The 14,406-nt window shown below is 44.6% G+C and overlaps 1 protein-coding gene across 2 annotated transcripts; it reads left to right on the top strand.

The window, feature by feature from the left end:
- The first annotated feature begins 1,750 nt into the window (after positions 1-1,750).
- brd7 (bromodomain containing 7) lies at positions 1,751-14,158 on the top strand. 2 transcript variants are annotated; one of them, XM_027016232.2, is made up of 17 exons: positions 1,751-1,886; positions 2,454-2,656; positions 2,799-2,922; positions 3,015-3,072; positions 3,535-3,679; positions 3,858-3,968; positions 4,198-4,382; positions 5,170-5,290; positions 5,731-5,806; positions 6,040-6,147; positions 8,385-8,520; positions 9,985-10,093; positions 10,727-10,774; positions 12,080-12,179; positions 12,355-12,498; positions 13,253-13,396; positions 13,988-14,158. In XM_027016232.2, exons 1-17 carry the CDS (start codon positions 1,838-1,840, stop codon positions 14,059-14,061), a joined length of 1,935 nt encoding a protein of 644 aa, XP_026872033.1. In that variant the 5' UTR covers positions 1,751-1,837; the 3' UTR covers positions 14,062-14,158. The 2 variants fall into 2 exon arrangements, with proteins under 2 accessions (XP_026872033.1, XP_026872032.1); XM_027016231.2 differs by having other exon boundaries at positions 13,931-14,158.
- The last annotated feature ends 248 nt before the right edge of the window (positions 14,159-14,406 follow it).

Here is a 14,406-nt window from a genome sequence, read left to right as displayed (position 1 = left end):
AGAGGACTAGTTTAGGATGTGTCTTTCCCATGCCATTATAAAGCTATAGGCAAACATGAAATCCTTGCTTTCTATTGCATCTCTTGGGCTGTCTTCTGGTGTTCCCTCAGTTTTTGCATGCACACAGAACGGCAAATCCAGCCATCCATGAAACGTCAACTGTGACAAATGTAGCAATCCTCTCTCTAAGTCTGCGTTTTTTCCAATGAGAGATCCATCCAAAAATCTGTCCTCCACAGACAATAAGGACACACAAGAATGCACTGTTGGTGGAATCTCACAGTAATTGGTCAAACAGCGCTTTGGAGCACATGAGAAGAAAAAAAAAAAACCATCACCCATCTGACAATGCTCTCAATCTATTGGAACCTCCCCTTGATCCAAGCCAAGGTATGGGCGGAATAATGGCAGCTGGACGGACTGCCTTTGTTTTCATTCCAAGAAATTTGGAATATGAGCACTGGATCCCTCAACAGGCCATTCATAAAAGCTGGAATGTGCTTCAAAGAATGCACTATCTGGCCTGCATGAATAACGCAGCTGCCACTTAACCAGTTTCCCCACTGCACATGCGAGCTGTAATGGTGTGTAAGCAACCGGCACGCCTAAGTCTTTATATCACCCCTGGCTCTGTAACGACCGTGCACTGTACAGATGAGCTCCATTTTCTAGTCCGTCATGGTAGACAGAAAGAGGGAGAGAGAGAGAGAGAGAGAGAGAGAGAGAGAGAGAGAGAGAGAGAGGGTGAGTGTGGACTTAAACTACAACATCACATTGCAGATCCCTGACACTCGCCGACACACTGTCAGAGCTGTTCAGGGCACACAAACAAACAAACAAACAAACAAACAAATAAATCGAAGTGGTCTTTATGTTAGCCTGATGGCGTGCTATGGCAAAAGCAGCACCCGGGAAGTCCGTTTCCCATATGGGAATCTGAGCAACATCTGTACAATGAGGTGAAGACGTGTGTGAGTGCTACAGGCAGACTGCCCTGAGAAAGCATGAAATTAATCAGTTGAAAAAAAAACTGAATAAAGACGAGAAACTGAGTGGAATATCTCGATAATTAGCTAGCGGAATCAGTTCGCATATAGCATGGATAACACTGAATTCTGCAGGAATGTCATCCGACAACCTTTAGCCTACCGACCAACAGTAAGACCTAAGGGCGACTCAGAAAGACCCCCTATATCATGAACAACATCTATTTGGTACTTTTGTACTATATTATACTCTTTATAGGGAGTGAGGATGTGTTGAGACTTAGCCATTAAGTCTGTGTTCAGCAGTTTGTTTGTATTTTACATAGAAAGACTAAAAGAAGCATTTAGTAGTTTCTTGAGTTGCCAGCTTTGCGATTAATTCAGTGATTAAAGTTGCCCTTTAGTGTTACAGTATTGATATCATGACACATATCATAAAGGAACATCACAGTGCTAGTGAATATCTTAGTTCAAGCCAGCAAAGTCAAACTGAAAGTATCCTCATATGAGAAAATATGGAAATGCTACCCCCTAGAGCCGAAATATAAAAAGGTTTCCACCTCACTGCGAAGGACAAACATTGACTGAATACCCCTGCACTCTGTAACTAGTAAGCATGGAACTGTTCATATAAGACGAATTAATTTGTTTAAATCCTGCCTGTCAAAAATAAAAAATAATCTCTATGCGCCATCAGTCGCTGTGCGGACCATCCACCGCTAGTGGGCGCTGTTCAAAACCAGCAGCACTGAGAAGAAGAGCTCTAGAAACAAATCTGCTTAGCGAACACAAACAAGAGGAGCGCTTGGTCAAACACTGACCTGCCTGGACATCTGGGGTCAATCAAAACTATGGGCAAAAAGCATAAAAAGCACAAATCCGAGAAACACGCATACGACGGTAGGATGAGCTTTACTTGGGGAACGCTAGCGAGTTCACCTGTGGTAGCTAACGTTAGTTTAGCTTCTCTGGCGTTAGCTAGCTCGCCGGCCAGGCTGTTTTGGTTCCTATCTTAGCTTAATGCTAATCGCCCCAAACTAAAACTAAACCAGGATTTAGTCGTTTAAACAACGCTGATGTTATTATGGAGATCTGGCTGTTCAGGCTGCAGTGTGTCTGCACGATGTCCGATATGATGTTTGGGACCATCGGCTTTACCTAGCTGGCTAGCGAGAGCTCGAGAAGGCAGTTGTTTGTTAGCTAACTTTCTAACCTAGACCTTTAAAAATGATAACTAGTGAGGTAGATTACAAGCGTTACCAAAGGTTGGATTGTCTGCTGTAGACCTAAGGCTCTTTGGGCTGTTGAGACCTCTGAGAGGCGTTTGGTCATATGTCCTAAGACTACTTGGGCTGTTGAGGTCCAGCTGGCGTGTACCCCAGTGTTTTGTGTGCTCTGTGAAGTGTGGCCATGCTGTTTCTAACGTGTCTACGTACACTGTGGCTTTCCTCCGTGCCTGGTGAACAGGTTACGTGGAGAGACCTCTGAGACTCGTGTTGAAGGTGGCGGGGAATGAAGTTACCACAGGAGGCTCTAGTCTGGAGCACATTTATGACGAGCAGGTAGATCACGATAAACACAAGGACAAGAAAAAGAAGAAGAAAAAGAAAGACGAAAGGGATAAGGATAGCCCGCCGCTCTCACCGGGGGACGACAGGAAAAGGAAAAAGGCAAGAAGTGATGTTATTTTGTCATGGTGCATTTTTGAAAATGTATATAAAAAAGAAGGTTTGATTGCCATGTCTGCATAAATGTTTGGTTGTGCATCCTGTTAAGAAGTACATGGTGGTGCATTGTATGTTGTGGGTGCAGATGACAAAAAAGAGGAAAGGCCAGGAAATACTGGATATGGAGTGGGATGAGCGCAGCAGAACTCCAGCCCGGTCCGATATATCCCAGGATAAACCCCTCACTCCCTCACTGGCTAAAACAGAAGGTAGTGATACACCCAGTGTCTCTCTTGTTGACTTCAGAGTTTGAAGAAATCATGTTTTTCATGTTTGTTTTTTTTGGTGTTTTTGTAAACAGAAAAAGAACAGACTCCACTACAGGAGGCACTGAGCCAGCTGATCAGGCAATTACAGAGGTATGACCAATTTACACGCAATGTTTGGTATTTTGGTGAGACTTTACATCATGGAGGTCAAGCTAAAGGTCTATTTTAAAACCGAGCGCAGACCACACAACTCCTTGGCCTTGCACGGTTATTAAACTGTCAGTATTCGGACCATGTGGGTACACTTAAAAGTGGAACGTTATGGCTTTATCACGTTTTAAGTGCGTTTTTTATTGGGTGCCCTGTTGATCTTAGAAACCTGGATATTTACGTGTGGCCTTTGCGACTCCGCTTAAAAGCTTGGTGCTCTTACTTCTGTTAAGCTGAAAGCACACCACTACCTCCAAAGTGCATCACGTCCTGTGTTCTGATATGGCAGAAGATTTTGTTGTGCACGTGAAACTTCATTTAAAGCAAACTGCTGCATATTCCCTGGCTCTTGAAATGAACGCATCATTCTGAGACTAGATCAAACTCTTCGGTCTCTTGCAGAAAAGACCCCACTGCGTTCTTCTCATTCCCTGTCACTGACCTCATCGCTCCTGGATACTCTCTGATCATAAAGAGGCCCATGGATTTCAGCACCATGAAAGAGAAGGTGAAGAGAGAGTGCTACCAGTCCCTGGAGGAGCTCAAGGTAATACAACTCTGCTTGTGCCATCATTCGTCCCTAAGGAATAGGTCCATTTTAGGTATTAACCAGAGCTGGAGTGCATCTGTTTGAACTCCATACATGTACAGGGGGGTTTATTTTAGCAGGTGAGACTTTATCTTATGACCTTTTCGCTGTCATGCCCGTGGGTCTTGTCGTACAGACGGATTTCAAGATCATGTGCGGGAATGCTATGATTTACAACAAGCCAGACACAATTTACTACAAGGCAGCCAAGAAACTCCTCCACTCTGGGTTGAAGATACTGAGCCCGGTGAGTTATCCTTCACCTGCAACATCATGCAAAACCGCTCAAATGTACTGGCATTTCCCTGGGTACTTTAGGGCTTTATTGCAGTGCTCTGGCACAAACACTAGGGGGAAGCACTGTGCTGTGTTGAAGATCTATCTTATTGCATAAGATTGGAACATGAGATTTTCTTGACATGTACATTTGAGCAACTGTGGTACGATTCTTACCTGGGGTGTGTGCGTGTGTGTAGGAGAGGCTTGAGAGCCTGAAGCAGAGTATTGAATTTATGGCAGACCTGAAGACACCTAGTAGCAGGGCAGTAGAGGAAGGGGCAGAAGAGGGCTTGGCGGGTGACCCCACCAAAGAGGGGTCGTCGCCGATGGATACCAGTGACAACTCTCAGTCGCCTAGAGTGACCAACAGAGACACTCCCAGGTACAATACTGACACAGCAGATAACTCTGTTCTAGGGTCAGCTCACTCTTCCTAATACCACACAGCAGCTGACGGAATAACTGGTCTGGAATCAGGTGTGGAGCAGGTCTTGGATCAGGAGGAGTTTAATTCCTTAGTCAGAGCCTGTCTAACACTCCTCAGCAGCTGTGAGCTTGTTCTCTCTCTCTCTCTCTCGTTCTCTCTCTCTCTCTCGTTCTCTCTCTCTCTCTCTCTCTCTCTCTCTCTCTCTCGGTCTCTCTCTCTCTCTCTCTCTCTCTCTCTCTCCAAAAACAGCTGTTGGAATGTGGGAAGTCGTGTTGAGACTTGTGTGCCATCTAAGGCATTCACCCTACAAATCGGCACGGTGTGGTGTGCTCCCACTGCTACCTCCAACACTACAAACACACACTTCTTCTTCCCTGCTTAAATACTGTCTGGGAATGTGGAGTGTCTGCTTGCTCATGGTTTGCCTGGGTGGGGCAGTGCGCAATTAGAGGGGGGGAAAATTACAGGAATATCAGCGTGTCATTTAGTTAAGAAATATGTTATTGAACATTGCAGTAATTTAAAATTACAGATGTCATAATAATTGGCTGATTTCACAGTTTCAACCTGATGTTGAACCTTGAAAATGTTTTTTTAAATGTTGCATATATAGTCCATATTAGATTTTTTGTAATGCAGTGAGTAGCCTGAGTGCTTCCTAAACCTTAACTGCATCCTGACTGATGATGATTGGAGTGCAAGTTATGACAGCCACCCTCTTGTGCCCCGGGGACGTCTCCAGCAAGGACTGCAAAGAGGAAACCCAGAGGAGCGTGAACCAGGCTGAGCGAGATCTGGAGGAGATTAAGAAGATCATTGAGGAGTCTGGGGGCAAACTCTCCAGCAGGGGCTTGCAGTGTGAGGTGAGAGAGCCAGTGTACCGGGCTCCACCTGGGGCAGCGTCCTCGCTGCCTGCCCCTTTATAGGGCCCTGGAATAGTGCTTCGGAGGTGGAATATTCGGAAGTTCAGCCATGGAACGGTGCTCCGGAAGGGGAGCTTGCTGTTGTGGAAAATTTAAAGCAGACGAAGTTTCAATTTGTTGGCTCATTTATTGTGAACAGCAGCAGCAAATGAGAAATGTTCTTTGAGTGAGCGAAGCTTCTCAAATGTTGAGATGTTTGACATTTATTATACTATAATTGTAAATGAATGTGTATTCATATTCATTCATTTCATTATACTTTCATTAACGAGAAAGTTAACGGACACTATAACGTTTTTTTATGGTGGTTCTCATTTGACCATGCAGTCATTGTCATATGTGTCTTGTCTTTCTAAGTGATGGATTTTGTGTTGTACCAGCTGGACTTTGACCGGAGGAAGACTGATGGTACAACCACCCTGGCCATCCTGAACCCAGCTGAGCTCAGTGCCGGAGGTGACGGGGGAGGGGTTACATTTGCATATCAATTTGCATACATGCATAACATGTATAGTTCTAATCACTAAGGTGCTTAATGTTGGTACCTAGAGATGTAGCTTAAAGTGCTGGTGTCATGTACTGTATCAAGCCCTAAATAATTCTTTTATTAGTGTATTTTCAACTTAAAAAACCCAGCTGATGTTGGTTTGTGCCTGTGCACCTGTGTGCGTGTGGTTCCGTGCGGTCAGATCCAGGGTACTGCTCAGTGAAGCTGGGCATGCTGGGTAGCAGGCTGCAGACAGGTGTAAACACCCTGCAGGGTTTCAAGGAGGACAAGAGAAACAGAGTCACACCAGGTAACACACACACACACACACACACAGATCATTGTTTGTTTTTCTTTGTTTGTTTTTAATCTGCTTGTAGACTTCATCTAAATCATTTATGCGTAAAGGGATACGTGTTTGGGGATATGTGTTACTCAAGCGAGGGGGTTTTGTCCTTTGACAGGAAATGTTCCAGCTGTTATTGGGTCATATTCCAAACTGAAATTAATCAGGCACAAGTAGATAACGTTGCAGACGTTTCAGATGCACTCAGGTTTCAGATGCTGGTTTCCACATTTTTTCTCTTTTTCACAAGGAATCTCCTTCTATAATGAGAGGTGCATGATCTTAAATAGTAAAAAAAAAACAAGATCTGTATGGAATTGATAGTCACAGCAAAGTTCTCCCTCAGACTGGAGTCAGACAGTGACTTAAGCAGTTGTACAGTAGGCTAGCATTGCTTGTCTGGAATAATTTCACAAGTGTGCACGAGGTAATACGTTCACATGCAGCCCCACTACATCTGCTGTGAAAAGACCTGGTAGTGCTGCGTCCCAGCGCACATGACTGGCTTTGGAGGGGACTCTGTGGGTTGAAGGGAGCCCAGCTGTCTCTCAGCGAGTACAGAGAAACGTTCGCACTTGGCACGCAAGGTTCCTGTCTAACCGAGCAGCGAGCTATACCGTTCGGACCACGGCAGCTCGGATTCCTGGCAAAGGCCTGCGTGCTCCGCATGGCAGTTAAATCACGCTAGCAGCTGCAGTACGCAAAGAGCATGTACATGGCCTGTTATTTCAGTGCAAAAAAGGTGTTTGTCTTTCCTTTGATTCACAGGCTACTAACAATAACCAGGAAGTGAATCATTCAAACAGGCTCATGGGGGAGGGTGTGGTAGACCCAGTTAAAATTGATCAGATGACATGGAATGATTGGACCGTCCAGCTGCATGCTGGAAGAAGCCTGGCTGCGCCGAGCGCCTGACTCACTCAGCCCATTTCTCAGCGAGATGATTTAATAACGATCATAGCTCGGCCCTGGAAGTATATGACAATTGCAGTCATAAAACACTTTTATTTTTATGTACCCTTTCATTTAACCTCCCGAGAGCTGGGCGTTTTTAAGCCCCTTCCGTCATTTGTAACCACTGGCAACCGATGCCTTTGATCACACTGGGAGGACGGCGTGCACGTTTTCACGATTGAAAACTCTGGCGTGCAGGAAGAGGGAGGCGGGCCGAGGCTGACTCGCCAGCGCGCACCGACGCTGCAGGTCTGCCAGCCAGGAAAGACGCAGCGGTTCAGGCTTCCACGCCGTCCACAGCAGGGAGCCGAGCGACAGCAGTCCTCACAGGCTGCAGGCGAGTAGCCAGGGAAACGGGAGCAGTGTTTGAATAGATTTACCAACATCTGTTTCTCATTATGGAGGGATGCTGTCGTTCCAAACTTGGAAGTGCAAACAGTGAATGAGACATGTGCTCATGGTACCATGTCGCTCCTGGGACTAGCATCTGCCCTCTGGAGACTGTCTTCATGAGTCCGAGGAGCGAAACTCGAAAGGTCGAAACGAGGGCGCGCACCAAGGCTGAGGCTCGCGCAGAAGAGGGTTTGCTTCCCAAAATGTGCTTATTTGGCCAAAATGTGGCCAAAATGTGCTCATTCAGTCTGTACTCGCGTCATGTGGGTATGGTTTTTGCTTTACGGCTTTATTTGTGCTGTTGAGGACGGTATGCGCACGCCGCTGCCCTTGAAGAGGCACTGTTTCGGCTTTGTGCTTCCAGTCAGTGCCTGAATAACAGCCATGTCCAATGAAGCCTTTTCTGTTGTGGAGAAGGCCTAGAAATGTCCATTTCCAACACTTTCTAAGCAAGCAAGTAATTAAGGTATATTCATACATAAAACCCAATCTGTAACTAACTCTACACTGATGGTCAGTTGATTACATAAGTAACTGGACAGTTGTAAAGGTTTGACTCTGTGTTTGTGACTCTGGATTTGACATAAAACAGTGAGAGAGTGCAGAATGTCGGCTTTAATTCAAGGGTATTTATATGTACTGGACAAACTGTAGGAATCATAACCCTTTGTCTCCAGAGTCTGACTGCTGTAGCACTCCAGAAACCCGCCAGTGGATTTTGAAGACAACTGTTGCAGAATGTTAGTGCTGTGTTGTGGTGGGTGGGCATGTGCCGGTGCTTGCGTAGGGAGATGGAGAACCCTGGGTTTAAGAGTAGACATTAACCCGGTCCCTGTGCCTCGTGTTTCTTCCAGTGATGTATATGAACTACGGGCCCTTCAGCTCCTTTGCCCCGGCCTACGACTCCAGCTTTGCCAACATCAGCAAAGAGGATTCAGACCTCATCTACTCCTTCTATGGAGATGAGACCAGCCTGCAGGGCTCAGACAGGTGTGTGTGTGTGTGTGTGTGTGTGTGTGTGTGTGTGTGTGTGTGTGTGTACATTGTTGCACCCCGTTCTAAGCCTACCGATGTCCAGATCTGTTGTGTAAACACATAGGAAATATATCTATACTGTAACAACTTGAAAATCCCTGAAACATATCAATAATTTAACAACCACAAAATACAGTGGGGTAATACCCATACCAAACATACCCATAACATAACGCAATACAGAGGGGTAGTAGATAGAACTGTGCAATTTCACATCCTTTAGCTTTGAAGGGTATATTTTAAAGGTGTTGTTCCTTTACATTTCACCCACAGAAGCCTTCATTGTGACACATGTCTCGGTAGGGCGCCGTCTGGCATTCCAGCACCCTCGCGATCAATGAACCTATTCATACAGACATCACTTCACACTCGTGTGTGTGTGTGTGTGTGTGTGTGTGTGGCGGGGGGTGCGGAGAGGGAGAGGGGAGAGAGACAGACAGACAGATAGAGAGAGCGAGAGCACATGTCTGTGTGAGTGAGAATTTAACTGGGACCGTAAGAAAAATTCTAGTGATGCAGCGATTTTGAATTATTCAATACTATTATATAATATGATTATATAATGTATATAAACATCATAATTCAGTATATATGTGTGTGTGTTTGATACGCTACGATGAGATGTTAATTAACTCCCATACTGTATCACATCATTCATTATATATATAATAAATCATACAATATAATGAATGATGTTATACATCTCATTGTGATGGATACCAATAACCTATGCCTTTTGTTGTTGCTGCATGTTCACACTGTAATCCACATGTGACGTGCAGTGAGCATATGGTTTGTTAAATTCTAAAAGTGGGTCACAAGGAAAAATAGTTTAACTTCATTTTCTGTAAAGTCACCAGGACTGGATTTTTTTACTTGCTGATTTTCCAGAGAAATCTACACACGTAAAGGGCTGGCGAGGTGGCATGCACGCCTCTGTACCGCGTTGGCTCGTGTTATTTATACAGGCCGCTGGCACGGGCCTGATCGCAGATCATATTATTGGTATTGAAAACTCTCGTTGCGTTTCTCTCACTGTACCTCTGTTTGTAGCAAAAGTCTCTTCGTTTACCAAACTGTGAATCGCCATTTGCCAAGCAGACTTTTTTTTGCTCTGCGCATGAATCATCGTGCGTCAAAGCAAGTCTAAGAAAAAAAAGGCCTGTAGTCAGGTTATTGGGTTCATTCGCTGAAATGTGAATATCAGACCAATAACTATGGAAAACAATCCACTTCTCAGCACTTAACATACAGGCTACTGATGTCGCACGTCACTAGAATTTTTGCAGCTTTTAATTGGAAAAACTATGAAGAGATTTCCTTTTTGGTTGCTGGGGGTTAGGTATGCATTGCTTAGCACAAGTCAATAAAAGAATCCATAAGGATTGTAATACAAGTGTGTGCATGTGTACTCGGCAGTACTGCAGATTTCCTGGCCAGGTCTGAAGAGCACATGAACAGAATGGCTGACAACATTTTGGACGTGCTGACCAACGGAGAGCACTACAAACAGCTGAAGGAGGACAAGGTAGCAGTGGTGATAAACATCTTCCCTTCTGCTATTTTCATTAACGGCTTCTGTTGAAATAAAGTATGTCCTTGAGCTTAAAGCAACGGATCAGGTCTTTGTTGTTTTTCAAAGACCTGGCTGACCATCTAGACAAGTCTCTCAGAGCTGGGATCTAGGATGTGTGTATGAATTTCCAAACAGATTGGGTTCTGCTCGACTCACTGAATCAACGTGCCTCTGATTGATCCTTTCTAAATCACAAGTTCAGTGTATATAGCGCCTTTCACAGACACAAGGTGGCTTTACATTGACAGATGAAGAGGGGAAAAAGAATAGTTGGCACACAACATAATTAACAAATATGGATAAGAGAAGTTATGAAAAGTGTTGGTGTGTTAAGTTGAGATTTGAAGGAGGAAAGTGAAGAGCAGAGATGGAGAGATTGAGGTAAAGTGTCGATGCTCTCCACCTGTTCAGTCTCTTTCCCTAAAACTGACTTCAAATCAGTTCTCTGCCTTTATAAATGCAGTATCAAGAATGTGATTGATGATCTAGGACTTTGTAAAAGGGAAATAAATAATCCCCTCAAATAGACTCCTAGTCTTGTCTGTTAGCGTTGAAACACTGATGGACTCCACCTGTCCCTTATAGACAGCCCAGGAACGGGAGGAGCCAGTGAAGAACATTGCTGATGCTGAGGTAAAACAAACCAAGAGCAGCACATCACTCACACAAAAGACACAGCTACTAAACACCACAGGACAGATCTGCATAGGAACTGTCAGAGCAGTTGCTATGGCAGCAGCGGCCCTGCACCTGAAGAATGGTGAACTTTGAAAGGAGCTCGAGAGTGCTCAACCCAATAATAATAAAGCCAAGCAGACTGAAAGCACAGATGTGACTCCAGCCCGCTAAGTGGGGCGCCCGAGACTCCTGCAAGCGCTACGTCTTAGACCAGAGCAGCAGGGTAAAGCAGCCAGTGCTGACACAGGGGTGAACTGGTCCATCCCTTTCTCTCGGCTCCTTGGCAGCTGTGTCAACAAAGCTGGCCCGGCTTCTCTCAGGCGCACGCACGTGGAAAAAACATTTACTTTACCACTCACACATGCACGCACACTCTCTCCCATCTCCACCAGAGGGGTGGAGACTGTTGGTGGAAGCTCAACCACGCCACACCAATCAGCTCCCTGTGTTTAGGCAAAGATGTCGCTGGCTGAGAGAGTCCACTGGATCAGCTGGTTTGGAGCGTGTTTCTTGTCTAGCATGGCTATAATGGTGCTATAATCTAACCAATAACAGCACCTGCACTTGCTGTAACATGCCAGGTGGGCCAGGCAAGATGGGGTGTCAGGCTGTTCACCGGCTGATTAACATAAGCTGTGTGTGTGAGAGATATGGGAATGTTTTGGTGCTTTTATGGATTCTGCAGCACAGTCTTCTGTGTGTGTATGGTAGTATTCCTCATACGGATGGCACTACCATTTATGCAGTGATGCAAGCCAATTTTAAATTACTCTGGTATTCATGTCTTGGTGTCAGGGGGACAGTTTGTTTAACCCCTGGCTCTTAGACACACCCACTGGTTCCAGAATCCCATTCCACGCAGTTTGAGTGTATTCACTGAATCGGTCACTTTAGTTACAGAATAATATACCTTAACATTATTAACTCAACAGCAAACCTGGAGCCAAAGAGATTTAAAGATTAGTTACATTTACCATGAACTCACACACACAGCTCAATACTATGGGGTACATTTTTTTTATTTTTTTTTAATTATGGTCTTCTGAGTGAAATGCATAGAAGCTTCAACTGTAGAAAAGCTTGAGGAGAAATTTTATATATATATATATATATATATATATATATATATATATATATATATATATATATATATATATATATATATATATATATATATATATATATATATATATAAAAATTTCTTTTAGTATGGGACCTTTTGCAAACATGTACAATGTTTCACCCTCTCCCTCCCTGTAGGTGGTTGGGTCGGACTCCAGCTGCGGGAACGCCGGGTCGGCTCCCACTTCTATGACGGTTTTAGGTCTCAACCTCCCGGCCGAGAGCTTCAGTTCAGAGGGTGAGGACACGTCAAAAGGCACATCCAGTGCACGATTCTTCCATGTTTTCTAGGCTCGGTCTGTGAAAATGGGTGTGAACGGAGTCTGATGTACTCGAGCCATGTCTGAATAGAGGCTGACTTATTCGAGCCTGCCTCTGTCTTCCCCCCCCTTCGCGCCACACTCCTGTGTCAGAAGCGGAACAGTTTCAGAAGAAGCTGGACGAGACCACCATGCTGCTCCGGAGCCTGCAGGAAGCTCAGAGAGAGAGGCTGAGTGCCAAACAGCCCCCTAACACGATCTGTCTGCTTGCTCCTACTGCCAGAGAGCTGCAGCTAGGTATATACACACACACACAGTTCTACCCTCAGCTGCCCACATGCAAACCATGCCAGTGTAACCTATTAGCACTTCCTAAATGTTCATGAATGTTAGTTACCCATAAAATGAAAAAGCTGATACTAGTATCGTCATTCTGAAAAACCAAAACGATTTTTTTCCCCCTCATACAATGAGCGCTGTTGGTTATTAAACGTAATGTCTATATAGCTCTAAAATCCCACACGCATTCCCATAAAGTTTATAAGTTAATCAATTTAAAAAATGACAGATTAAGTTAACTAAAGGGTTAACTTGGAGATTGTTGAGTTAGGCAATATTTGTTTATTACAGGTTTCATTGATTTCTGCTCTGCTTTGTCTGCTCTAGGTTGTGTGGGTCTCACTAAGAGTCGTCGTCTTGCCCTAATTATCTAAACGTGCTTTAAGTGTTGCTTCCTGTAGCTTGGCTGGTGTGATCAGGAATATAAGTTTTTTTTATTTTTTATTTTTTTTTAATTAATACTAAATAAATCCATTTTAAGTTTGTTACCTTTCGGCTAAACGTGTCTTTGCTTACTTATTTAAAGGACGCAGTCAAATTTCTCTTAACTATAAATGACCCATAAATATTTGTTCCATCTATGAATCAGCCTTGCAATGACCTGAGATCAGTCAACTGACTGTTGAAATTGGTGTGTGCATGCTGAGGTGGGAGGACTGCTGTCTTACACTTCTGTGTGTGTGTGTGTGTGTGTGTGTGTGTGTGTGTGTAGCGGAGAAGGTGACAGAGAACCTGGCCCAGCTGACCAGCCAGGTGGCTCCAGGCGATGTGAGCAGTGTGTATGGCATTAGGAAGGCCATGGGCATCTCCTTGCCTGCTGAGCCCATGGAACACACACTCACACACCTGACCACAGGTAAACTGCGTGCGCACACACACACCCCCTCACACACACCCCTACACCTGACCACAGGTAAACCCCACAGCCACACCTGACCACAGGTAAACCCCACAGCCACACCTGACCACAGGTGAACCCCACAGCCACACCTGACCACAGGTAAACCCCACAGCCCCACACACACGACAACATGGAAACCACTCAGTCACAGCTTCCCATCTGCACACACATTCAGTTCAGTCAGCAGCAGACTTTTCATGGATCTCAAAAGTATTTCACACACATGCCAACACATTGCTTGTCATGAAAGAGAAAATATATCTAAATATTAATAACATTTATTATATTATAATAACATTATATATTGCCATTTACTAATGAAATAACATATTTGAACAAAAAGCTGTGTGTCACACCCTTTGACTAGCTACGAAAGGCCTGGATGCTTTAAGTCTGAATTACGTCATGAACAGTTTAGTCTACTTACCCACGGGTAGTTTCAGAATTCGAAAGGTCCTTGTTCATTGGGCTGTTTTGTTCAACACACAGCTCATGCTGTTGGTTACCATTCCTGTGCTAATTCTGCGGGTTCCTCCTGGTGTCCAGTGTCTGCTGTGGGAACGGATCTGCTAGATGAAGCATGCACGTTCTCTACTGACGTCCCAGCCGTCGCTGTCTAGCAGTGCCAACAGTCCCAACCCCTGCTCTGTACCAATGGTGCTTTCTTTCTGTTTTTTTTTATGCATTTGACTTAATAAACATGGTGTTTTTTCAGTATTTGGTCATATCCATGTTGATGGGTTTTTCAAAGGAAGTTGGTTTCTTCATAATGGTAGTAAAGGTAACTAAAGGAAACCTCTGAAAGGCATCTTTCCTATAAAATGGAGGAGTGCCACTAAGACAGAATCTGTGCCGTTCTGCCGTGCTTTTAACTCCTTCTCTATGGCCGGTATGCACAGCAGCGGTCAGCACCGTGGGCCAGGTGTTTAAGAAGTTTAAATACCTCTGGGATGCATTTTCTACGC

The sequence above is a fragment of the Electrophorus electricus genome, chromosome 21 (genome assembly GCF_013358815.1).
Source record: "Electrophorus electricus isolate fEleEle1 chromosome 21, fEleEle1.pri, whole genome shotgun sequence".
Taxonomy (NCBI): Eukaryota; Metazoa; Chordata; class Actinopteri; order Gymnotiformes; family Gymnotidae; genus Electrophorus; species Electrophorus electricus.
This window is presented reverse-complemented; position numbering and strand designations above follow the sequence as displayed.